This window comes from Salvelinus sp. IW2-2015, unplaced genomic scaffold (assembly GCF_002910315.2).
Source record: "Salvelinus sp. IW2-2015 unplaced genomic scaffold, ASM291031v2 Un_scaffold19, whole genome shotgun sequence".
NCBI lineage: Eukaryota > Metazoa > Chordata > Actinopteri > Salmoniformes > Salmonidae > Salvelinus > Salvelinus sp. IW2-2015.
In genome coordinates, this window is record NW_019942505.1 from 1,050,450 (window position 1) to 1,075,896 (window position 25,447).

General features: G+C 43.5%; 2 protein-coding genes across 2 annotated transcripts in view; one reads left to right on the forward strand and one right to left on the reverse strand.

The window, feature by feature from the left end:
• LOC112067984 (trafficking kinesin-binding protein 1) overlaps positions 1-23,504 on the forward strand; it is a gene marked incomplete at its 5' end in the record, with an annotated part of 25,883 nt that extends 2,379 nt beyond the window's left edge. The window contains 16 exon segments of the mRNA XM_070437983.1: positions 13,522-13,598; positions 13,804-13,920; positions 14,225-14,322; positions 14,524-14,549; positions 14,552-14,601; positions 14,603-14,632; positions 14,719-14,785; positions 15,012-15,151; positions 15,456-15,530; positions 15,791-16,002; positions 16,354-16,602; positions 18,797-19,146; positions 19,437-19,643; positions 20,093-20,201; positions 21,763-21,993; positions 21,995-23,504. Of these exon segments, the coding sequence (XP_070294084.1) occupies positions 13,522-13,598; positions 13,804-13,920; positions 14,225-14,322; positions 14,524-14,549; positions 14,552-14,601; positions 14,603-14,632; positions 14,719-14,785; positions 15,012-15,151; positions 15,456-15,530; positions 15,791-16,002; positions 16,354-16,602; positions 18,797-19,146; positions 19,437-19,643; positions 20,093-20,201; positions 21,763-21,993; positions 21,995-22,205 (2,249 nt within the window).
• Positions 23,505-23,710: 206 nt separating this feature from the next.
• On the reverse strand, positions 23,711-24,492 carry LOC112068038 (cholecystokinin-like). The gene is made up of 2 exons (XM_024135035.2): positions 24,023-24,492; positions 23,711-23,874 (listed from the first exon to the last, which is right to left on the reverse strand). Exons 1-2 carry the CDS (start codon positions 24,294-24,296, stop codon positions 23,807-23,809), a joined length of 342 nt encoding a protein of 113 aa, XP_023990803.1. The 5' UTR covers positions 24,297-24,492; the 3' UTR covers positions 23,711-23,806.
• Positions 24,493-25,447: the final 955 nt, after the last annotated feature.

The window sequence follows — 25,447 nt, forward strand, 5'->3', positions numbered from 1 at the left end:
TGGAGTTTTGCCAAAAGTCACTAAGACTCTCAGGACGCATGGAGAACAAGATTCCTGGTCTGGATGAAACCACGATTGAACTTTTTGCCTGAATGCCAAGCGTCTGTGGAAGCCCAAGAGGCAAAACAAATTGTGTTATTATTATTTATTTTATCCAACCACAGGAGTCCACTCTCAATGTTCAAAATACAACAGAYAGCATAATTTAGCCAAAGAGGATCAATAGTTTCTAAACAATAACTGTGGGTTAAATTTGATCACAAGCCATACATGTAACTGCCAAAATAAAGGAAACACCAACATAAAGTGTCTTAAAATGGTTTGGGCCACCACAAGCTGCCAGAACAGCTTCAATGTGCCTTTGCATAGATTTTACAAGTGGACCTAAACCATGCCAGGAAAATGCACCCGACACCATAACATACTGTATACTTTGTATGCCTCATAAAAAAAAGAGAAAATAAGCCCTTGGGCTTATGATTTCTTATCCAGCCCAGCTTTGAAGTCAATGTTTGACAATCAGATCAAACATCATGACTGGTTGTGTTTATGCCACAATAAAAGGTAATACATTTTTCAAGTTAAATTACAAATCTTTACGACTAGGCCCACAGAGATCATATTAAATTGATTGGGATTCTATATTTAATTCTATGTTTTAGGCCCATACATTTTTTGGGGGGACACACTCAAATGGATGCACATATAGGAGGTCCCGTACCGGGAAGAAATTAGTTCTACTTTCAGCCCTTACGGGAACTGATGCTTAAAAATACACAACTTGATGTACTGTACCTGCGGCATTCAGCACCAGGGCTACCTACTCCCAAAGCTATTGCATGTACCTCTGTGGAGGCATGTCTTATATTTCAGGTTTGAGAACATGCTATCCACTATCTAGTGTCCTAACCTGGTAAGATTAAGTCAATACATGACTTATTCCTCAGTTGAATATGTACTGAATGTCGCAGGGCTATTCAATTCCGGTCCTGGAGGGCAGAAACACTTCTGTTTTGCATCCTCTCTTTCCAATTAGGGACTAATTCAGACCTGGGACACCAGGTGAATGCAATTAACTACTAAGTAGAAACAAAAAAAACGGAAATGTTTCGGCCATCCAGGACTGGAATTGAACAGCCCATAGTGTTTTATAGGCAATGTTTTAGCCTACAGCAATTCCATTTTACAGTCCTACTGTGAATTGACCCCTCACATATGCTTTGGAATTGGTCAATGGAAACTTGTTCACAGATGACACACATCCTTAAATCACTGGACTTTATAGTATAACATTGATAGGATAATCTCTCACTCTTTTGCCATTATCAGGTCATCCATATGGTGTGGATCTAAAGAGCTTGTGGTCTGACTCCTTGCCTGTAAGACAAATACAATTGGCAGAAGTATTCACCCCCTTGGCGTTTTTTCCTATTTTGTTTCATTACAACCTGTAATTTAAATAGATTTTTATTTGGATTTCATGTAATGAACATACACAAAATAGTCCAAATTGGTGAAGTGAAATGAAAAAAATTYCTTGTTTCAAAAAACAAAATAAAAAAAAACAACGAAAAAGTGGTGCGTGCATATGTATTCACCCCCTTTGCTATGAAGCCCCTAAATGAGATCTAGTGCAACCAATTACCTTCAGAAGTCACATAATTAGTTAGATTGCACACAGGTGGACTTTATTTAAGTGTCACATGATTTGTCACATGATCTCAGTGTATATATACACCTGTTCTGAAAGGCCCAAGAGTCTGCAACTCCACTAAGCAAGGGGCACCACCAAACAAGCGGCACTATGAAGACCAAGGAGCAATCCCTGTCTCTTATACACATCTAGATGTGTATAAGAGACAGGTATACCCCTGTTCTGAAAGGCCCAAGAGTCTGCAACTCCACTAAGCAAGGGGCACCACCAAGCAAGCGGCACTATGAAGACCAAGGAGCTCTCCAAACAGGTCAGGGACAAAGTTGTGGAGAAGTACAAATCAGGATTGTGTTATAAAAAATATCTGAAACTTTGAACATCCCACAGAGCACCATTAAATCCATTATTCAAAAATGGAAAGAATATGGCACCTGTCTCTTATACACATCTCACTCAACAGAGCTGGGCTTTACGGAAGAGTGGCCAGAAAAAAGCCATTGCTTAAAGAAAAAAAATAAGCAAACACGTTTGGTGTTCGCCAAAAGGCATGTGGGAGACTCCCCAAACATATAGAAGAAGGTACTCTGGTCAGATGAGACTAAAATTTAGCTTTTTGGCCAGCAAGGAATATGCTATGTCTGGCGCACACCCAACACCTCACATCACCTCGAGAACACCATCCATTTTTCATCGGCAGGGACTGGGAAACTGGTCAGAACTGAAGGAATGATGGATGGCGCTAAATGCAGGGAAATTCTTGAGGGGAAACCTGTTTCAGTCTTCCAGGGATTTGAGACTGGGACGGAGGTTCACCTTCCAGTAGGACAATGACCCTAAGCATACTGCTAAAACAACACTCACGTGGTTTAAGGGGAAACGTTTAAATGTCTTGGAATGGCCTAGTCAAATCCCAGACATCAATCCAATTGAGAATCTGTGGTATGACTTAAAGATTGCAGTACACCAGCGGAACCCATCCAACTTGAAGGAGCTGAAGCAGTTTTGCCTTGAATAATGGGCAAAAATCCCAGGGGCTAGATGTGCCAAGCTTATAGAGACATACCCCAAGAGACTTGCAGCTGTAATTGTTGCAAAGGGTGTCTCTACAAAGTATTGACTTTGGGGGGGTGAATAGTTATGCACGCTGAAGTTTTCTGTTTTTGTCTTATTTRTTGTTTGTTTCACAAGAAAAAATATTTTGCATCTTCAAAGTGGTAGGCATGTTGTGTAAATCAAATGATACAAAACACCCCAAAATCCATTTTAATTCCAGGTTGTAAGGCAACAAAATAGGAAAAATGCCAAGGGGGGTGAATACTTTCGCAAGACACTGTATCTCAATACACAGTGTAAGCATTAGTAGTGTCCACAAGAGAAGACATTMATTGTGAATGTAGCAATTTGTCCTGCAATAATATATCTGATATTGGACCAATTTATCCTGGTGTCTTTAAGTCACACTTGAAAACACCCTCATAATAGAATCACACAGTAGTGGTGACAAAATTCTTGGAGTTGGATGGGGTGGTATGGGTCCAAAGGGTTTGGTTGGTAGCATGTTGCCAACAGGAAGTACCGTATATAATGACCATGGTAATCTCCTGCTAGTTTATCTTGAACTCTAAATCTGAGGTGAACATTCTTCCTATCGGTCTGACTCAGATTCCGAGTTAAGGTCTGGCTAAAGATTATATCTGTTTCAATTGTCCTTTCAACAAAGTGTTTTCGCTTGACTCTCCTACGTAGATGTGGAAAAACAAATCTAATGAGATTTGTAAATGTTTTTTCAACAATATTGTGATCGTTTTAATGGGGTAATGTTATAAAGGTAAATGCTAAAATATGAGCTAGAGATAGATATGGGTGAAATTGATCATAGTCACAAGATCATAGTCTGATTCTAGGAAGAAACAATTGATTCGGTACATGGGTGCCTGCATACTTTATCCCTCAACCCAACACAACAAACACTCAGTTTACCCAAATCCAACACTCAACATCATCATGCTACTGACTATTACAAGGCTACTCCAKTGTCATAATCACGTTAACGGGACACTATTATATCAGAATCTCCATTAATCAATACAGTACTACACGTATGTATGGTCTGTTTAGTAGAGGAGCTAACAGAAGATCCTTCCCCCTCCCTCTGCTCCTCCCCCCTCCCTCTGGTGACTTTAGGGGAGGTGTCTAATCCTCTAGCCACATCCCTTCCCCTGATGCTTGGGGCCACAGATGCCAAATGCCACTAAACTGATTAGCCTCTTAGCTATAATCAGTTTCCTTCTGCACCTCCAGTCCAGGACTGACTTTAACAGTGGCCTTTACAAAGGGCTTGGTCCCGAGCACTGACTGCTCTTCCGACATRACGGCGACARTGACCGTACTCTCGTCACTGTGTAGGACTTGGTCGTCTTAGCAACCCATCAGTAGTGTATATTTTAAAGATCTGTTTGTGAGCATAGTCTAGACCAGAGCGGTGTCGGAAAGGTGACGGGTTGAAAGCTCAGAGATTGGGTTTGCCGTGTAAACAGTGTGTATTTGTGGCCTTTGTGAAGGCAAGTCGATGGTCTCAAATATAGACGGACGTTTAAGATTGGTTGAACGTTTTGGCCAGGTCTCCCCTGTTTTTTTTATTTTACATCAATGGGACAGCCTGGTGATTTTTAAAGGTTGAATAAATAAAAATATACGTTGCCATGCATTCGAAAAACAAAACAAGTGGGCGCCGGCTAAACAGACGATATGTCTGTCTTTTCTGGCAGTATAATATCATCAAAGATGGAATTTTCTTGTATCTGATGCGGGATATATGTATCTGATGCGACTATACCGGACGGCTATACCGTCCTTTCACTAAAGTAGGGCTGGGACGATACCAGTATTGCAATATTTAAAAACCACCTGTATGTAAAATATTGTGCTGTAGCTTGGAAAATAAATAGATGTGACTCTGGATGACAACATAATGATGTTTGTTTCCAACATTAGGACTGTTTCCCTAAAGAAATTAAACCCGCTTTGTGTTTTGTTTCCTTGCCAAGATACTAACGAGTATCGCGAGACTGGTATTGTCCCGACCCTACACTCAAGCCGATTGTGACTAGGGGTACATTGCCATGTTGGTTCCCATAGGATTGCATGTAAGACAGGATAGACTGTACTCTCCTTTACTCAAGCCAATCGTAACTGGCGGTACACAGTGCCAGGGATACTAGGGTTGCCAGATTCCATTAAGATAGTGAGAATAATCCCCATAAGGCAGCATAGGCTGTACTCTCCTTCATTCAAGCTGCTTTGGGCTGGGGTACAGTCAGTGCCAGATTTGCAATGTCCCTTAGGATTGTATGGCTTACTCCTTCATAAGGCAGGATAGGCTGTACACTCCTTTCACTCTGTCTTCTTTCAGAGCACAGACAGACAGGTACACAACCAGTCAGCCGACACACAGCTGTGCCTTATACCTGGTCCCGTGTTGACATTAGCTTCGCGGCACGTGCCCTAAACTTCTGTACAGCTCTTATTTGGGTGTCCCTCTTCTGGAAATCTACCTTGGTGCACACCTGTTCTGATCTAAATCTGTCCCTCCCTCCTGTTTTTGCTCTCTGTTCCATCTGTGGCTTGACCCATTCACTGCTTTCTCTCACTTATCAACCCTCCTCTAGCTGTCTCCTTTATAACAATTCAGTATGTTTCTCTACTCCCTTTTCTCTGTTATTTCCGGGTACTTTCATGCACCTTCTGTCTCCTGGCTTCTTTTTTTTCCATCTCAAAGACTCTCTCCTTCTCTGCCACCCTTTTTAAAAGATTCAACTTCCTTCCAGTTACAGACGTATTAATAAGTAGTCCTTTGTGTCTGGCTCTGTTGCTTGAAATACCAGTTCAGCTTACAGTCTTAACAGAACTGGCAGGGATATGGGTGGATGCCCATGTAAGTAAATAGACACACCTGAAAGGGAGCTAACCCCTATCTCTGGGTGCGTCTGAAATGGCATCCTATTCCCTATGTAGTGCACTACTTTTGACCCGGGCTCTGTTCAGAAGTAGGGCACTAGACAGGGAGTAGGGCAGCATTTCAGATGCAACCTTTGTGTTTTGCCGTTGCACTGGACGGCTGACCACTTCAAAGAGCAGAACGTGACTGATTCCACTCTTCATATGTCGTTGTTGATCAATGCTTGCTATGTGACCACTTCATAGTGTACTTTACACTGGTTCAGTCTCTTTATCTGATCAGTGATATGGAGCTTATGGTGTTGTTTTGCTCTGACTGTGTTTCCACGMAAACCGTAGGCGCCCATAAAACTATTTGGCCATTGACCTCTAAGGGTGTGTTCTTTCATCTTAGTCAAATATTGAACTGTGAACTGCGTTCCATTGGTTGATTGCAAGGAAGTGATATCAGTGCAAAGTGGTTTCTTGTGTCAATATTGACTAGCAACTTATGTTTTTGTCCATATCTGCAGAGGCAGAATGGATTTGTCCATGAATTAGTGTAGCAGCTCTTGGTAACACTTTACTTGATCCTTCCACTGTTATTAGTATGATATTACATAAGTCATGATAACTGACATCATTTTATGTCAATATAACATTGTCAGGTTGCTTGCAGTGCTATTTTATGCACGCTAACAATGGCTAGGCTGGGGTCTTGGACTGTGTGGGGGGTCCCGGATGGTTGAGGGGCAGTTCTTGGGGAAGGTGGGGGGGGGGGGGGGGTGGATCTTGGAGGGCTGGTGGCCTGGCGGTTGGGAGCTTGGGCCGGTGTCTGATGGATCGCTGGTTCAGGTCCGCGTTTTTGACCTTGTGGGAGATCTGTCGACGTGCCCTTGAGCAGGGCGTTGACCCTGGTTGCTTCTGTGTGTCGCTCTGGATGGGAGTTTGTTAAATGACTAATGTGATGTAGTTGTTGAGCGGCTTCACTGCTAGTATATTGTATGTTTTTTTTTAAAATATTCAATAAATAAAAAATACATAAACAAAACAATGGCTAGGTTGGCATAGTCATGACTGTGTCAAATCAGTCAGCTAATTATGACTGCTTAGTGCTTATGGTATGTGTTATTTCATGCCTTTGCAAAAATGTCAGGTTTGTCATAGATAATGTGAGGGAAATGTTACCAAACTTTACTACTACACAGGTTTTAATGAGCTTTGGTTTGATGCACTTTTTATTGGAGACAAAGGGCCTGACACCGTATATTCTGTACTGTAGCCTTCTTCAGCCATCTTGGCCCTAGCTTAATRTAACTTTCCATTGTCTTTCTAATACCGTGACTCAACAAATCCTATTGTAGCAGCGACCTGTTTCTGTTAACTGAATTAATCAATTAGGTTTGGAAGGGTAAGGAAGTCCCCTTGTATTGGATGGGCTGGTATTTTTAGGGAGCTGGCAGCCTCCATTTTTGTCTTGGCTGGCTAATGCGTTGTGTTGGGGTGCTGTGTACACAACCCTGGTAGGAAAGCGATGTGGATAGGGGGATGAAACGGGATAGGGGGGTGTAAAGAGCGAAAGGAAAAGAGAAGGGGGAGACGGTGAAAGTTGTGTCCSAGCCGCCCCTTGCGTGCCGTACTCGACCTGAAAGAAACCGTCTGRGGGTGAAACATTTATGAAGGGGAGGTTAATATTTGATTGGGAGAGGACACTTGAGTGCCAGGGTAGCAACAGGGAGGGCACTGGGTGGATGAAGTGATGATGATGGTTGGTGGGGATGAAGGCTAGACTTCAGGGATGTGTTTTTCCCTATACAAAGTTGTTATATGTCAGTAAAGCATACCTGGCATATATCTGATATATTGTTTTGCCACGTATCAGTTGATGTGAAATAAGTAGCTTTAGTACTTTGGGATGACTTTATTTTAACTCTGTCAATACAGACCATTATTTGCAAATCCAGTTTATACATTCACTATTGTGTTTGCATTATTTTACTGTGCATGTGAGGTGTGTGCTAACATACTAAAGAGCTCKGTAAATTGAGAGGCCCTGCTGAAAACCCAGCTTGACGTCAATTCATATATCACTTTCCCTCTTACACCTATCCTCTCTCCACACAAACAGCAACAGTCTACACAAACATCAACAGTTGATTTACAATCCCAGTCCGTGTGTACAGTATCAGTGTTGCATTCCTCTCCCTCTAGAAGTGGGTGTGGCTAAGTCTGCACCAATATTATGTGTGCAGGAAGACAACAGTCATGGCCTTGGCTGGAGCGTACCATCTCGCCTCACGGGGATGCAGGGACTAAGCGCATTCTCTCGCTAAACCAGATTATAATTTGTATTGTGTTTTATATTAAAGACTTGCATTTCTATATGTATAGTTCTTAGGCAAAGTTGGGTATGATCTATTATAGCTTTTATGCGTCGTTCTGGTCTCAAGCTACTACCTCCGACACCGCTCCTTCTCTTTCTGCGCTCCCACAGTCCAGTGTGGCCAGGTCGATATAAGCAGGAGGGTGACGACAGATGGACCTCCCAGTCAGAGGGATTACATATTAACACGAAGGACAGCTCAGTCTCCTCTCACACACGTAACACATACCCACACAGTCACAGGGACACACAGAGGAGGATACTGTTTTCAACGCGCAACGGAGCATCGCCTTATTGGAATGGGCATAGAGCTGAAACAGGGAACAGAAGAACAAGAATAAAAAGAGCAATATAACAGAAGGAGGGATGGAAGAGAGCTTCTGTCCGGTCACCATGGAGGTGTGGAGTTCCTCTGCTTCCGAGGAGGAGGAGGAAGAGAAGGAGAGCGGCCACGGGAGCCAGGAGGAGGAGGAGGAAGAAGAGGAGGTGGAGGAAGGAGGAAAGCCACACAATAAGGAGATTCTGTGCAGGGAACTGATACAAGGTGAGGGGGTAAAGGGAGGATGAGAGACGGACAGAGAAAAGAGAGGGATCGAGGGAGCAATGGAGGAGGTTGAGAGYGGGGAAAGGAGGGAGTTGCAGGCGACCAGGGTGATTCTGTAGCCATAAATCTGTCTCGTTGGCAGTGTTGCTGTGATTTCATTCACATGCAGTAACACATGGTTAGCTTGTTGACTGGCTTCATGTGTGTATATGAATATATGAATATCTGAAGCCTGATCTTTGTCTCTACTTTTCAGTTATTGAAGTCACATATGCCAAATGTATAACTTYCCTRCAGTGAACACGGGSTGCCAGGTATACTGAGCTTGCAGTTCTCCCCATAGAGTGTGAAGGTCACTGTGSCACAGTGTGTGTTCTTAGCAGCAGTTTGTGTGTTTTCCGTCAGCAGCAGCAGTGTTTTCTGTGGTGTATTGTCTCTGTGCCTTTGAGTGTCATTGACTTTGGGCTGCAGTAGACAGACTGGCTGGAAAAGGTTTGTGGACTTTTAGGACTCAATATGAAGGTCAAACACATGGAAGTACTGGCTACCCACTGMGCACAGACGTCAGTTTGGTTAGGTTGTCAACTAACGTGTATTCAACGTGAAATAAAAAATATGTTATGTAAATATATATTTTATTGGATTTATGTTAAAAGTTGGGTGTCTAAATGCCCTTACGATTGAGGACTTTTGGCAAATCCAATTAGTTTTCCACGTTGATGTCATCATATTGATTTTTTMGGGGTTGAAATGACAGGAAACAAAGATTGATTCAACCAGTTTTTGCCCAGGGGGTGTGTTCTAGTACTGTCCAATTGCCCTGAGGAGAACACTGTTTTGTAAAGATGGGATCTATCATATCTTAACTCCATTGAATTAATTAATTGAATCAACCCCTCATGTTTGAATTGGGTAATTMTCCATAATTGTTTCAGTGGGCATTTAATAGAATTTTCAATTCATGCCCTAAATTGATGAAATYACAYYKTYGRKRSYWRSYMYCRAMRRTGTRATGGTCCTTCAATGTGGCAGGTYTCATGATGATGCCCTAGATTCACACCTTAGTTAATTGTCTTCACTCAGTGCCTCTAGCAATACTCCATATGCTGGGTTACAGTATATTATACACTCAGTGGCCAGTTTATTTGGTACGAAAATCACAAATGGTTCTCCTACGGACAGTGAGTCACGTGGCCGTGGCTTGCTATATAAAGCAGGCATCGAGACATTCAGTTTCTGTTCGATTGAATGTTAGAATGGGCAAAACGAGTGACCTKAGCAACTTTGAGCGTGGCATGATCGTCMGTGCCAGGCGCACCGGTTCCAGTAMCTTGGAACACACAACTCGTCGGTCCTTGTCGGGGATGGGCTATTGCAGCAGACGACCACATCGGGTTCCACTCCTATCAGGTAAAAACAAGAAGAAGCGGCTCCAGTGGGCACGTGATCACCAACACTGGACAGTTGACGAGTGGAAAAACGTTGCCTGTTCTGACGAATCCCGGTTCCTGTTGCGTCATGCTGAGTCAGGATTTGGCGTAAGCAGCATGAGTCCATGACCTCATCCTGCCTGGTGTCAACGGTACAGGCTGGTGGTGTAATGGTGTGGGGAACGTTTTCCTGGCACACGTTAGGTCCCTTGATACCAACTGAGCAACATGTCTACGCCCCGAAGAATTCAGGCTGTTCTGGAGGCAAAGGGGGGTKCAACTCGGTACTAGATGGGTGTACCAAATAAACTGGCCACCGAGTGTATAATTTATTTATTTCACCTTTATTTAACCAGTTAGGCTAGTTGAGAACTAGAAGGCTAGAAGTTCTCATTTACAACTGCGACTTGGCCAAGATAAAGCAAAGCAGTGCGACACAAACAACAACACAGAGTTACACATGGAATAAACAAACACACAGTCAATAATACAATAGAAAAAATCTAGAATGATACTACTACAGTATAATACTGAGTATATGAAATAAGATTACGGCAGATTATTCATTCTACCTCAGAATATTCTAGATCAATTCTTTGCAATATAGATCAGAAATGACTGTACACTATCAAGGGTTTGACTTGCAGATTAAAGGGGCACCCTGCTTTGACACACATATATATAGTTGCTAAGAAGTGGCCTATTTCAGCTAGAGAATGTCTTTCTTTTCAGCCTCCATTTGGTCCTTTGTCTGAACGGACAGCGTGCTGGCTGGCTGGCACCTTTTCTGTRAGTGCACTGCGACACTGGCATAGATGCTGGCACAGACCCAGAAAACGAACAGACTTTTCTAGAAAATCTCTGGCTTTACATGACTGTTACACAATGGCTAAATAAAATTGGAMGAATTATAATATTCCATTACACAAATACAGTACAGCTGTAATCTGTAGYCACTGCTACTCAAGGGATTGGATGATTTAATGATGATGTCCTCAGGGCTGCCTACACCACAGACAGGCAGAAACTTTAACCTGGGTGCAGTTTCTGCCACAAATTATGATTTCTTATCTCCCTTGTCGTCATTTAGTATTACGTGGCATTAACTAGGCTAATGATGTAATCATAAATTATGTATAGCTAGAGGCAGGATATATTTGATGAGGCCTAATATATTTAATAGATTATGTTGAGGTCTAATATTTCAGACCAAYTAGTCAATTGGGTTTTAATGTTTATAGACCCAAGTTCAATATTGAGATTCACTGGCTCTTTACTGCTATACTYCCTTAAAGCACTCATAGCAGGCCTCAATGACCCTCTAGGCAGGACYTTGTTGTACTGGRTGTCTCTTTCTCCCTGACCCCTGCACCACACAGCTAAACGGATCAGGGCAGGAAGACGTAGGTATTGTGACGTCACMTGCAAGTTTCTGCAATCTGTCCCAGGCCCATACAATGGCCTGCCCTGTATTAGTAGCCTAATACCTCAGAATGGACGTTCCAAGAAGATTGGGAGAAAGGCTTATGATYACGTCTGTAGGGATGCGAGAATCAGACTGACAGAGGACAGAGTTGAGCTTGTGGGTTTGATCCCTATGGATCCCTGTTGATCCTGTAGGCTCCTATGTACTGTACAGGATCCACTCTGAACCGTCTCGGTTAGGGTACAGTGAGCTAGGGTAGTGTGGTCTTAGACGGTAATATAGTACAGTATGTATTGCWKACAGARAGTCAACTACTGTACTGTGGCATAGCTTTTAAAGGGATAATCCTCTCAATGTTTCAAGAATGATGACATCTTTCTTTCCAAAGAAATCAATAAAGCTTGGCACTGTGAAAATAAAATAAGTTGACATCTAGATACAAATTCAGCATTGGTTCTTCTTGATAGTCCAACACAATGTTCTGTCTGCAGTGTGTCTGTATTAAATAGCCTTTTCTTGTCTGGAAAGTAGTCCAGTCTATAAGCTGGTAAAGATTGGGAAGCTAAGTATAAGTATGTACTCCCAGTAAATTACCATATAACCATTGGATTTTCAGTTCTATGGATGAATCTATTTTGATAGTAGTACAATTAGGAATTGTTACATGGATAGAGCTATTTCAATTGTAGTGACCCGATTTTTATAATTAGTCTTTGTTCTAGGAAGTTACTTTAATTGAAGTAGGCCTAGCCATATTAGAAAATGTGCCTTTTGTTCTATGGAGGAAGCTATTTTAATTGTAGTTCCAGATGGGAACATTAGCAGTTAGCCTATCCCAGTTAGGACAGCAGTGTTTTAGGAAGCTATACTTACTTAGGGTCAGTTATCCATGTGGCTATGTAATCTAAACTGGACACCCTTGCTCTGCCGTTGAAAATGGTAGGCTACCTGATCGAACTGATTGTCCAGATTAGGCTATTCCAGGGTATTTTACAGAATGTTCATCTTAATAAAGAACACAATTAGGGTTCGTCTTTATGATATACTGTACTGTCGGAAAGTATCATTGTAGACTCAGCGATAAACAAAAGAACTGCAATGTATTGGCACTTATTTTGGTGCATAAGTAGCAGTTCTGTCTGTTGCAGGGGTTAGGTTGGCATTGTAGCTGCAGTCTGCTAGCGCCCGTGCCCAGTGCTGCGGGAAGCCGTTGGATCCAACTCAACCACCACCCGCTTCTGTGGACTGATCTCAGTGTCCTGTGGACTGATCTCAGAGATTTTGAATGGCTGATTTGAACATAGGGGCATCTMACTGCATGCACCTGCATAAGACTACATCTGCAGGATGTATGCTGATGAAAATAAATGTAAACTTGAAAGTCCCGGCTGATTGGTCGGGATAGAAACATATTTTTGGATTATATGGAGATGAGGCCTTGCACAGAAACCATGGGTCCCACTTCTTTAGGTCACCAGAATGATTACTATGACGAACGAAGCATCAACTGTAACTCCATGATGACTCAGCTTCCAAACAGGATGACCACTATTCACCCGCCCATCAGTCCTAAACAGGGTCGCGGTGTCCATTCACAAACCAGTAAACYAACTGACCTGTCTATAACCAGACCTCACTATAATCACGGCCATAGATATCCAGCCTAACTTCCTACTGGGAGTTAACTGTTCCCATTACAGTTTTCTACAGCAGCTTGTGCTGAGGTATATTTATATCAGAGGGAAAGAGAGTGATGGGTCTTATCACTGTAATGAGGATCAGGCTAAGAGGATCAGCTCTGACTGACTGGCTACGTGGTGGTCAGCGCCCCGGTCCGTTTCCTTTCAACTGTTGTTCACAGAAAGAGAGGGGATAAGAGAGGACATAGTTGCGGGACAATAATGATCTAGTCCACTGGGCAGTTGGCTTTTACCTCTCAACGTTTTACATCCTGATATCGTGGTCAGTGTACGGCAGAAATTATCTTAGCTCCTGTGACCAATTTTAAGTTTCTAACCAGAAAGTTACTGTCTCTATACTGTCCCAATACCGGTAATTCACTGTCCAATGGCCTCTTACTTTTCAGTGAACCATATATTAAACAGGTATTTTTATTTTCTCCCTCCATTCRCCATCTCCCCCCTACAGTGCTGTGTTCAGAGAGAGTGGGCCAGGTCACTAAGACGTACCATGACATCGAGGCTGTCACCCACCTACTGGAAGAGGTTAGTAAATATAACGGGATTGTTTTTATACGTAAACCCTTCATCAAATTGAATAATGTGTACCTGAGTATATTATASATTTGAGCAAATCACGATAGTCATCAGCCAMAAGCATGTTGCTAGAATGATAAACAAGTCTTCTACTAGAAACTAGACTGTAACCGCATCACGGAATGAAGAATATCAAACCGCTGTCGTCTTGCAGAAAGAGCGGGACCTCGAGTTGGCGGCRCGGATCGGCCAATCACTGCTCAAGCAGAATCGGGATCTAACGGCACGGAATGAGTTAATGGACGAACAGCTGGAGATCGCTAAGGAAGAGGTATGAAACCATCACTGTAGCCCTACTTTGATTTATCTCAGACAGAATACAGTAGTACTGGAGCATAGCATMTAGCGAGAGAAAATACATACAGCGTATGTAGTCTTTAGTTCCAGCCCGGCATTAACGCAGCTAGTTKAACTTTGATTTAGACCTTGTATCACTTGAATCATTGCATTAATGCTAGGCAGGATCAAAAGCCTGCATACCCGGTAACTCTCGCCCGGACCAGGAATGGGGACCACTGTACATGATAGATCCTAGTTCAGTACTCTGACCCTGCTTCCTGGTTCCCATTCACCAGATAGCCCAGCTGCGACATGAGCTCTCCATGAGAGACGACCTGCTCCACTTGTACGCCAGCACAGAGGAGATCGAGAATGCCTCCGACTCACACGCACTGTGAGTGTATAACACACACACAACACACCACACACACAACACACACACACACACACACCACACACACACACACACACACACACGCATACACTGCAGAGTACACATACACATCGTACATGCCCTCAGGCATATCACACAATTTTGGCAGGTAAACGTAAGACTTAAATTCTGACTGCCTTCTCCCTCTCTCCTGGATTTCAGAATGAAGAGGAACGAGTCGTCCAACTCCCCAGTAACTTTGTCAATTATGACTTCATACAGCAGAAACTCAAAGGTCTGAGAGGAGGAGAACCTCAAACTACGCTGTGAGGTGTGGAACACTGACTACTTCAAATACCTGAAGTCATTGAAGTGGATTGAAACTTGCTAATGCAATTGATGTTGCTACTCCCACAGGCCAATGAACTGACATCAGAGACCGCTAACTATGAGGAACAAGAGCAGGAGCTGATGATGGTGTGTGGGAGAACTCAGTAAGTATACTATAATGTACTACAGTGTAATACTATGCATATTGTTAATGTATACGGTATTACTGTGTTCCTGAGGGAGAGGTAATTGGTGAGTGGGTGAATACAGTGAAAACAGTATGTGTTCGTATTGTGTATTCATACTAACCTTCTCCGTCTCTCCCTTTTTCTTCTCTCTATCGTGTCTCTCCTTCTCTCCCTCAATCTTTTTGGTCTACCTCCCTCCACCAGCCTCTGTGAATAAGCAGTGGTGACCGTCTGATGAGTTGGCCCGTAAGGTGGAGGACACTCTCAGGCAGCAGGAGGAGATCAGCTCCCTGCTCGCACAAATAGTCGACCTGCAGGCACGCTGCAAAAGGGTGAGTGATCACGGACACTACAAGGCAAAGACATACACGCACCTAAATACATACCCAGACACACACAAGCATGCAGTGCACGGACACACACACACACACACACACACAGAGTTGACATGGCACTCCTCTCATGCCTTGAGGTTCCACAAGGACAAAAGACTCAAGACTCACCCACACCGAACACTTCTATAAGGGAGTCCATTAAATATTTACATGTGCACTGAAGTTGGTATCTACAGTATCAAGTTGGTATACAGTGTCACTGATACGATCATGGTATTAACTCTCCACTCTGTTCCTCTAGCTCACCACTGACAACGAAGAGCTGACCCAGCACCTGAGTGCCTCGCGGGAGAGCCAATCACAGCTCAAATCAGAGGTAAGACACGCCCTCCACACTCTCCCAACAATCSACAACTCATGACCCTCCAATGAGCTATCTATAACTAGTAGGATAAAGTTGCTCTTTAACATGGTATTACTGTGTTCCTAAGGTCTGTTTTTGGCTTTTCCCCCTTATTGTTAATGCAATGATTTGAGGAGGCTAAGCTGATCGTAGATCTGTCCCTCAAGGCAAGCTTGTAAATAACCGCAGTAGCAGTGTGTATTTAACTGACCTCTGGCACTCCCTGGCTGCAGCTAAACTACCTGCAGGACAAGTACTCAGAGTGTGAGGACATGCTACGGGAGGCCAGAGAGGACATTAAGAACCTGCGCAACAAGAGCCTGCCCAACAGCACGGTGCAGCGCTACAGCGCCCTATCAGCCGTGTTCCCCATGGACTCCCTGGCAGCKGAGATAGAGGGCACCTTCCGCAAGGGCCTGGACGTCCCRGCKCCCTRCGAGTACAAGTGAGTGATGATGTCACTSTGAAAACATAAAACACCGGTGACAATGTGCTTTMTCCAACCTGTTAAGCTCAGTTGAATGACAATACCGGTATGTCAGTTATGTGCCATAACATGTTTTATGTTATCAAGTATGTTTGATTGAACAAAGACAGCATGACATAACAAAGCACATCTGTTGATGAAAAATATAGAATAAGTCAAATACAATGTTTAAAATGTTTCCAGAATTACACTAAAGAAGATTGAATATTCAAGCAGAAATACACTGACATAAACATTGAAATGTTAGACTTACTACCAGGCACTTTGTCACCACCACTAATCTATATGGTTTATCTATGGTTGTCAAAGGAATCACCCGTGGCGCGTGTTTGAGACGGTGAAGGTGGTGAACCAAGCGTCGAGGCTGCGGTCGCGGTGCCACTCCCCCGGCCAGGTGCCCGGCTCCAGCCCTGTGTCGCTGCGCTCCAGCCGTGCCTCCACCCCCCGTACCAGCTACTACGGCTCAGACAGCGCCAGCCTCACCTTGGAGGACAAAKCACCTAGTGCCGTATCGAGGCTGGCAGAGGTGGCACACACTGAGGACAGCAGGTGAGACTGGCAACAGTGTGTAAATATACACTCCCGGTCAAAAGTTTTAGAACACCTACTCATTCAAGGTTTTTTTTTCATTTTTTTTTTCTTCTACATTGAATAATAGTGAAGACATAAACTATTAAATAACACATATGTCATGTAGTAACCAGAAAATGTGTTAAACAAACCAACATATATTTTATATTTGAGATTGCCTTGATGACAGCTTTGCACACTCTTGACATTCTCTCAACCAGCTTCATGAGGTAGTCACCTGGAATGCATTTCAAATAACAGGTGTGCCTTCTTAAAAGTTAATTTGTGGAATTTCTTTCCTTTAATGTGTTTGAGCCAATCAGTTGTATTGTGAAAATGTAGGGGGGTATGCAGAAGATAGCCCTATTTGGTAAAAGACCAAGTCCATATTATGGCAAGAACAGTTTAATTAAGCAAGGAGACACGACAGTCCATCATTACTTTTAAGACATGAAGGTCAGTCAATCCGGAAAATCTAAAGAACTTTGAAAGTTTCTTCAAGTGCAYTCGCAAAAACCATCAAGCGCTATGATGAAACTGGCTCTCATGAGGACCGCCACAGGAATGGAAGACCCAGAGTTACCTCTGCTGCAGAGGATAAGTCCATTAGAGTTACCAGCCTCAGAAATTGCAGCCCAAACAAATGCTTCACAGAGTTCAAGTAACAGACACATCTCAACATCAACTGTTCATAGGAGACTGTGTGAATCTGGCCTTCATGGTCGAATTGCTGTAAAGAAACCACTACTAAAGGACACCAATAAGAAGAAGAGACTTGCTTGGGCCAAGAAACACGAGCAATGGACATAAGWYRGTTGGAAATTTGCCCTTTGGTCTTGAGTCCAAATTGGAGATTTTGGTTCCAATCTCCGTGTCTTTGTGAGACGCTGTGTGGGTGAACGGATGATCTCTGCATGTGTATTTCCCACTGTAAAGCATGGAGGAGGTGTTATGGTGTGGGGGTGCTTTCAAGTCCCACTTAACCATCATGGCTACCACTATCACGTTTCAGGTATGACCCAGATGCAGACAGTGTCGAAAGAAACAAAAGTTTATTTCTGAAAGTGGCAGGCAAACGACCGGAAGGCAGGCAGGTGTTAATAATCTAGAGAGGGTGCAAAGGGTCCAGAACGGCAGGCAGTCTCAGGGTCAGGGCAGGCAGAATAGTCAAAACCAGGAAGGACTAGAAAACAGGAGCAAGAAACAGGCAGGAGCAGGGAAACAAACTCTGGTAGGTTTCACAAACAAAACGAACTGGCAACAGACACAGAGAACACAGGTATAAATACACAGGAGATAATGGGGAAGATGGGCGACACCTGGAGGGGGGTGGAGACGAGCCCAAAGACAGGTGAAACAGATCAGGGTGTGACAAGCACAGCATTCTGCAGCGATACGCCATCCCATCTGGTTTGGGCTTAGTGGGACTATCATTTGTTTTTCAACAGGACAATGACCCAACACACCTCCAGGCTGTTTAAGGGCTATTTTACCAAAAAGGAGAGTGATGGAGTACTGCATCAGATGACCTGGCCTCCACAATCCCCCGACCTCAACCATATTGAGATGGTTAGGGATGAGTTGGACCGCAGAGTGAAGGAAAAGCAACCAACAAGTGCTCAGCATATGTGGGATCTCCTTCAAGACTGTTAGAAAAGCATTCCAGGTGAAGCTGGTTGAGAGAATGCCAAGAGCGTGCAAAGCTGTCACCAAGGCAATGGGTGGCTATTTGAAAAATCTAAAATCTAAAATATATTTTGATTTGTTTAGCACTTTTTTGGTTAGTACATGATTCCACAGTAGGTGTTCTAAAACTTTTGACCGGTAGTGTACATGGGTATTTATGGGTATATGTGTGAATTACATTATGAGAGTTAGTCTACAGACATCAGACACACAGAGTATTTACTTTTCAAATCAAATGAATTTGTATTTGTTACATGCTTCACAGACAACAGGTGTAGACTAACAGTGAAATGCTTTTCCATAGTATATTAATGGACTTCTGTCCTTCATACATGTTCAAACATACAGCTTCTATTTTTCTGGTCTATGTGTACTAATAACAGCAGTGTATTTGTATTCAAAATCTATCCTACCTCCTCTGCTCTTAGTGTTAGTACATCAACAGTGTACAGTATATCACTAACCTGCCTTTATTTCTCTCTGATCTCAGTGTAAGTGGCCCTAAGCGTCTGGGTATGCCGGGCATGCCTGGAGGCCAGGACCTTGAGGCCGCCCTCCGCTTTTTATCTGACCGCCAGCAGAGCCATGCCTCAGAGCGCCCCTTCTTTGAGGTGGAGCGCGAACGCAAACTCCGCGCCCTGGCCACCGCCTGCCATCGGGGCAGCGAGGAGGTGGGCGAGCTGGGCTCCAGCGGGTTCCTTACGCCCAACGACAGCCTGGTGTCCAGCTCGGTGGCGTCGACAGGCACCAACTACTCCAATGGCAGCTCGCTGCACTCCTCTGCCGGATCGGGGGGCTCGCGCTCCTACCTACCTGACCGCCTGCAGATTGTCAAGCCCCTGGAAGGTGAGGAGGGACGGGGAGACACTGTGTGGGTTCTTAGCTGAGATATTAGGTGTGCGGTAACTCAACTGTCAGTTTTACGGTAACTTGCCTAAGGTTGATAGACTCAATTTCAAGTGAAACTATGAATGTAGACTCTACAGCTGAAAATAGACACTCTTTACAATTATTTCCTTCTTTCAGTATGAAAAATATGCATGATTAGAGAAATACAGGTTATTACATAAATAAATAAATGTGTTATTCCCAACATACAACAATGTTAACTATATCGCCCTTCCTCTCCACCCCAGGCTCAGTGACACTGCACCACTGGCAGCAGCTGGCCAAGCCCAACCTGGGAGGTATCCTGCACCCTCGCCCGGGGGTCCTCACCAAAGACTTCCGGGAGCTGGAGATCGACTTCCAACACGTCTACAGCCTCAATGACCTGGAGGAGGACGAGCCTGACCTATTACAGCTCTCCCGTGGCCTGGCTGCCGGAGTCCACGGCACCATGGGTAAGAAAAGAGGCCACAGGGTAGTGTTTAGTTGAATTTAGTAGATACGGTTGATAGGGTCTCAATTGTGAGTGAAAACACTTACACATACACACACATTACACACTCATTCCTCTGGTCCGTCTAGTCTGGTGTGGGAATCTGATCATTCTCCCTTCTCCCTCCGACGGAACTCTTTAGGTCCGTCAGATTGGGTAAGGGAGAACGATCAGGCATTGACACTGGAACCTTCTATTTGGATAACATGTCTACTGTGGTCCATATCCCCCTAAGTTCACCTGTGTGGTAGGTGTGATGTTACTGAACAGTTTGTCATTCCAACTCATACTGTCATTGTATATCATACATTCTCCCATCTGTGTCGTGTGGTGGGTGGCTCTGGGATTTTCCTCATCCATTGTGAGTAGGTATGTGTGTGTAGTTGTGTAAAGTGTGTCCATCACCCACAGTCACTCCTCCATCCTCTGGCCCCAACCTACCCCAGACCCCTCCCACCCACACCATCACCACCTGTCGGCGCCACCACCCATCCCTCCTGCTCCCCTCCGTCTCCACCAGGTAAGATCTGCGAGTCCCTCACATACACCTATTCATTGGTAACACTTTATTTTACAGTCCGGTTTCACATTTTATTTTATGTATGTTTTATTTAACCAGGAAGGCCGTTGAGATATTTTTTCCGAAGGAGACCTGGCCAAGAAAGCAGCATACAGTCAAGTGCAGAAAGTTACATGTTTTTTGTCTGGTATTTACTAAGAGCGTATTTATGGTGACAATGAATACTTCCTGGAAGTTTCGTCAAAGACGTCGAAATAATAGGTAACCTGGAACTAAATGGTGTTTGAATTGAATCCAAAGGAACATAAGTCATTAAAAGGTAGTGGACTGTTGAAGGTCGACTGACCTAAAGCTCAGCTACTATTAAAATAAATTTGCATCTGAATGGAAGTGTGCAGAGACTTTRCCCTGTTTCTCCAGTTTTGCATTTTGCCTCCAGCACCATCACTAATCGGTTTTGTGTGTACGGTAGATTCTGCCTATTATCCCCAGGTAGTGAACTGTAAAATAAAGTGAAATTCATTTATTTTTCATGAATTTGCCTTTTGGTATTCATTCAATCATTCATTCATTCATTAAACCAAAGCCCAATATTAGTAATGACGCGAAAAGGTATTTACAATATGACTACAAAAGACTACACCACTCTCAAAACAACAGCAGCTTTGCTGCCCCATTTTTCTCCCCAAAAGTACCTTGCTACTTTGTGTGTGTATAGCAGTCCTTCTCTCCTCCCTTACTCAATCCGTCTCTCCTTACCCCATGTCTCTCCCCTCAGTGGTAGGAAACGCTGGTCCAAGCACTTTCTCCAGCTCTAAAGGGGGCTTCCTAGGCAAAGTAAGAGCCAACAGGCATGGACAGAATGGGAATGATGCAGGAAAATCCCATATGTATCCCTTAACTTTTCTAAACCATGCCCCTTCTAACTCTGACCCCACCCAACCCGGAAGCAAAACTATTGATCATACCCCACGCTAGAGCCTTAAACAAACACCACTACAAAGTCACGTGAATGAATGCACTCGCAGCTTCGACAATGCTTCAACTTTCTTTTGTGTCTATTTAAATGACTTGGAGGTTTAGTATTCAATTATTGGGGTCAAATCCTATATTAAGATGCACACGTAACTCAAACTTTCATACACACAGGTCTCCCATTCCAACATCTTAATGCCTGCTTCTCTATTAAGGATTTGGTCCATTATCTTGAATCTACTTCGTAAACAACATGTCACACACTTGCTTGGCTTGCTATCTTGGACACCATGGCCCCTGTGCTCATCTTAACAGTTCCTGATCCCTTCCAGATTCTTCCAGGTAAACTGCATGAACCAACAGAAATCCTCTTTTCAGTTCTCAGGCTGACTAACTAACTGACTAACACAATCTCTAACCCACCCTTACAGGCGTAATCCACCACTGGGAGCAACTAAACTAACTAACCGCTCTTACCTAATGCTGCACTGTTACTAATGCTCCTAAGCTTCTAGCTATATATTTATTATATATAACAGAACTCCTGTGTCTGATTTGGTATTTTTCTCTTTTCCTGTATTTCCAGTCTTTGCTCTCGCAGCCTGTCCGCTCGTGGGAGCTGTGAGCATCTGAGTACCACGTCGCCCTCCTCTTCCAATCAGCAGCACTGTGTGCTGACCTTTGACCCTAGCCAGGGCAGTGGCCACCACTCCACCTCCACCCCAGCACCTCCTCTATCACTGGGACTCCTGAAGCTGCTGGAGGAGCAGGGCATCTCTGCCTCCACCCTCCCCTACCCTTACCACCAACTGACCCCACACACGCCCCACAACTGCAGCGGAAGAGCGGGGTGAAGGAACATGCATTATGGAGGAAGAAGGGAGAATGAACATGCTCAGCTTCAACCTGGTAGAGAAGCTGAGGAGTCTGGGACTTCACAAGGTGGCAGCCCGAGGCGTGGTGGACTGAAGAGAGAACGAAGAGGAGAGAGAAGCAATCCGACAATACAGACATCCACCTAGAGTCTGAGAAAGACTGGGAAAACTCCTTCTCCCCTTCCTCCTTAATCGTCATTGACTTCAATCCAAATGCTGGCGATGCCAGTGTACCGCCATTTTGTGTTTCGGGCCCACAGCAATACATTGTAAAATGGAACGTCGGGAGAACCATAGAGCCATACGTTGAGTTTCTGTTACATGTACAGTCACTCTTCTTTTTGTAATGGACTCATGTATTGTGTATATACTAGGTCTCCACGATAATGTGTGACGTCATGATCATTCTCAGGAGAATCACCTGATCACCGGTCCGGCTGGCTTGAACACGAGCAAGGTTTTTTTTATTTTTATTAAATAAAATACCTGTGTTTCGTGGGTGTCAGATGGTTTTACACGTTTGTTTTTATAGACCCCCCCGCTATGCTTTTTTTATATATATTTTTTACCATCAAATACAATCACATGACCTTTTCATTACTTTGGGAAAGATTCAAGGTATCGTTATTTAAGAACCACCAAACTGACCAGATTGTCATCCACAGATGCGCTGGAATTCAGTATGTCCTTTTGCATATTAGCTGCTATTAGAAAATGAAGCATTTGTGGGTATTTTAACCACATTGACTTTACTGTGGTAAAACCACAAGCACTTCAATCACTCCCCATTACAGAATGGTAGAGAGATTGATACACTGACTTTACTTCCTGAACGTTTGTGACATTATTGACATTCACTGAGGTATACTACTCTGCTCTTTACCCAAAAGTCCTCATTTAGCACTCGCAGTACTGTCTGTTTACATGGCATCACCTGCTGCAAGTCATTGTAAAATAATGCTTTACTTCGATTATTGCTGTCAATTATTGTAAACTTATTTGGTCGAACCTCACCAAAGCATTCAGGTAGTCTACCATGCTGTATCAAAGACAACAGAAAGTGACTGTTAAAGGTCTCGGCACTAGTCTATGTGCTGGATCTGTGTTAGCAGACCTTAAACTAAAGTGTTGTTGGTACAAATGTATTTCATGTCATCAGGAATAATGATAATAATAGTAATCATGGACTGCATGCTTTTTTTGGATGCTCTTTCAGCTGTCTGGACAATCAATTGTAGATAAAAGGCATAGGATTCTGCAGATCAAAAGGGAAAATTATAGCAAATTATGACAATTTGAATTCAGAAGAAAATGAACCAAACAGCACTACATATATTTCAGATTTTGAAATTGACTACTCTTTGCTGAATTCTATGTTATGATCACTGAGATGTATGTCTGTATATATTGTACCACATGTATATTAAAAAGTACATTGTATTTCCATCAGCCACACATGCATGCATGTTCTTTTTCCTCTCTTTAAGGGCCGATTTCCCCGGACACATTAAGCCTTGTCCTAGACTAACAATAACAGTTAATGTAGATTCTGTGTCCGGGAAATCGGCCCATGTCCTAAATGAAATCAAGAAAGGTTCGTAGACATATACTTCAAACATGTTTATTTGAAACTTGGATAAAAATCAAGACTCATGACATAAGCCAATGAAAATATACAATTTATTTCAAATAGGGATGGATTCCTGAGTAACGCCAGTGCAGGCAGACGTTCCTCATTTGGCCTGTGGTACATCTCTACTCTGCACTCCGCCGTCCAAAGTCTACCCATCCTTGGTAGTCCCGGTCCGGACACTCGTTCATCTCTGCGAACAATACAAACCTACATGAACCAAACAGAAGTTCAATGTGGATTTAAAGTGCTCAAGCGAACAACGATGCACTTCACATTTACCATGGTAGATGTTGGCATCTCTCTCTCACACACACACTTGACTCGACACCACCACGTACCTGAGATGGCCTGCATGATTTGCTTGGACATGAACTCGCGCTGGTCCTCCGACAGGTGCGCCATCCTCTCCATCCGTGCCATGCTCGTTTGAGTGTCTTGCTCCCGCTTAGCGACGTTCTCCGCAACATTCCTCACTGCCTCCCTCCTGGCCAGTAGCTGTGGCAGTATCCCACCCTGTTTGGTGTTGCCATCCGACTTGGATACGGGTGATGTCAAACCAACCCCCACTAGCGCTGCCATGAGGACGCACACCAACAATCCACTCATTGCCATGCCTGGACGCAGAAGAACAGTTTTCTTACAATATAGCTTTAGATTATTAAAAGGAGGGAATGCAAAAAGCAATTTTTTTGTGTGAAAGTGAGAGGTGATCGTACGTAACAGTCTGTACTAAACGAAGTCAGAAGTGTGAATGATATTGCCAGTTGTCTGTCAGGTCTTTTATACACAAAGGTCTATGTAGCCAATATGGTCAAAGAGCAATATCTGATAACAATGTCCAAGATGGATCTCTTGATTGATTGAAAAAGACGATGGAAACTCCATGCGTAATGGATGCTTGGTGCCAGAATGGGGCGCATCAATATTCTAATCGTTCACCTGGAAATGTGAGACAATAAAGTACAACTCAGACATTCAATAGTGGTTGTTGTTACAGAAGTCTACAACCCTGTCATAACACCTGTATCCAAGGCCAAGGTCTATCAACTCTAACTTCTACTTGCATTGACATGCAATAAAAACCATGGATCAATAATGAAAAAGGCCATAGAAAAAGTTGCAAGTGGTGCATCACTTAGATACACATTTGAAACACAAAGGCACCATATCATTACTGTTGTTCTTAATATAGACCTAGTTGTAAAATTATAATGACTGATATCATGAAGGCGTAACCTAAACAACCGCTGAGGAAGGGTTAAGTGGACAGTGCGTGATGACGTACATCCTCCATCTTTGACTGGGAACAACATTAGAGTTGTTTACCTATAGATTTTTTTTAAAGAAGTATCTTCTGTATATAATAAAGTCTTTAGTGTCACTGTTGTAGAGAGGAGTAGGCAGGATGCAGTTGCAGGTTTATAACTACTCAATTTGTTTAAGCACCATAGATCAAAGCATGACGAAACCCAAACACTGTTGTGCTCAAAATATATCTTCATTATCAAAAAGGCACAGGGCGAACCCAAAGTGCAAAATATAAAGTACTCAGGAAATAGTAGGAGAGATTCCTCTCAGGAAAACAAGTAACATTTACAATGACTAACAAAGACAAATGACAGAGGGAATATATCTACAGTGATAGAGTGGGGATTGGAACCAGGTGTGTGTAATAATGACGAAACAAGTACGGAGTTGATGAGTGAAGGCCGTTTGCCAGCAGTAGGTTCGGCAGCAGCTAGGCCGGCGACGCCGAAACGCCT

Coding starts and splice junctions, on each gene's coding strand:
- LOC112068038 (XM_024135035.2), bottom strand. CDS start 24,296: ATGGCAATGAGTGGATTGTTGGTGTGCGTCCTCATGGCAGCGCTAGTG. Junction 23,875..24,022: donor AATCATGCAGGCCATCTCAG/GTACGTGGTGGT, acceptor TATTGTTCGCAG/AGATGAACGAGTGTCCGGAC.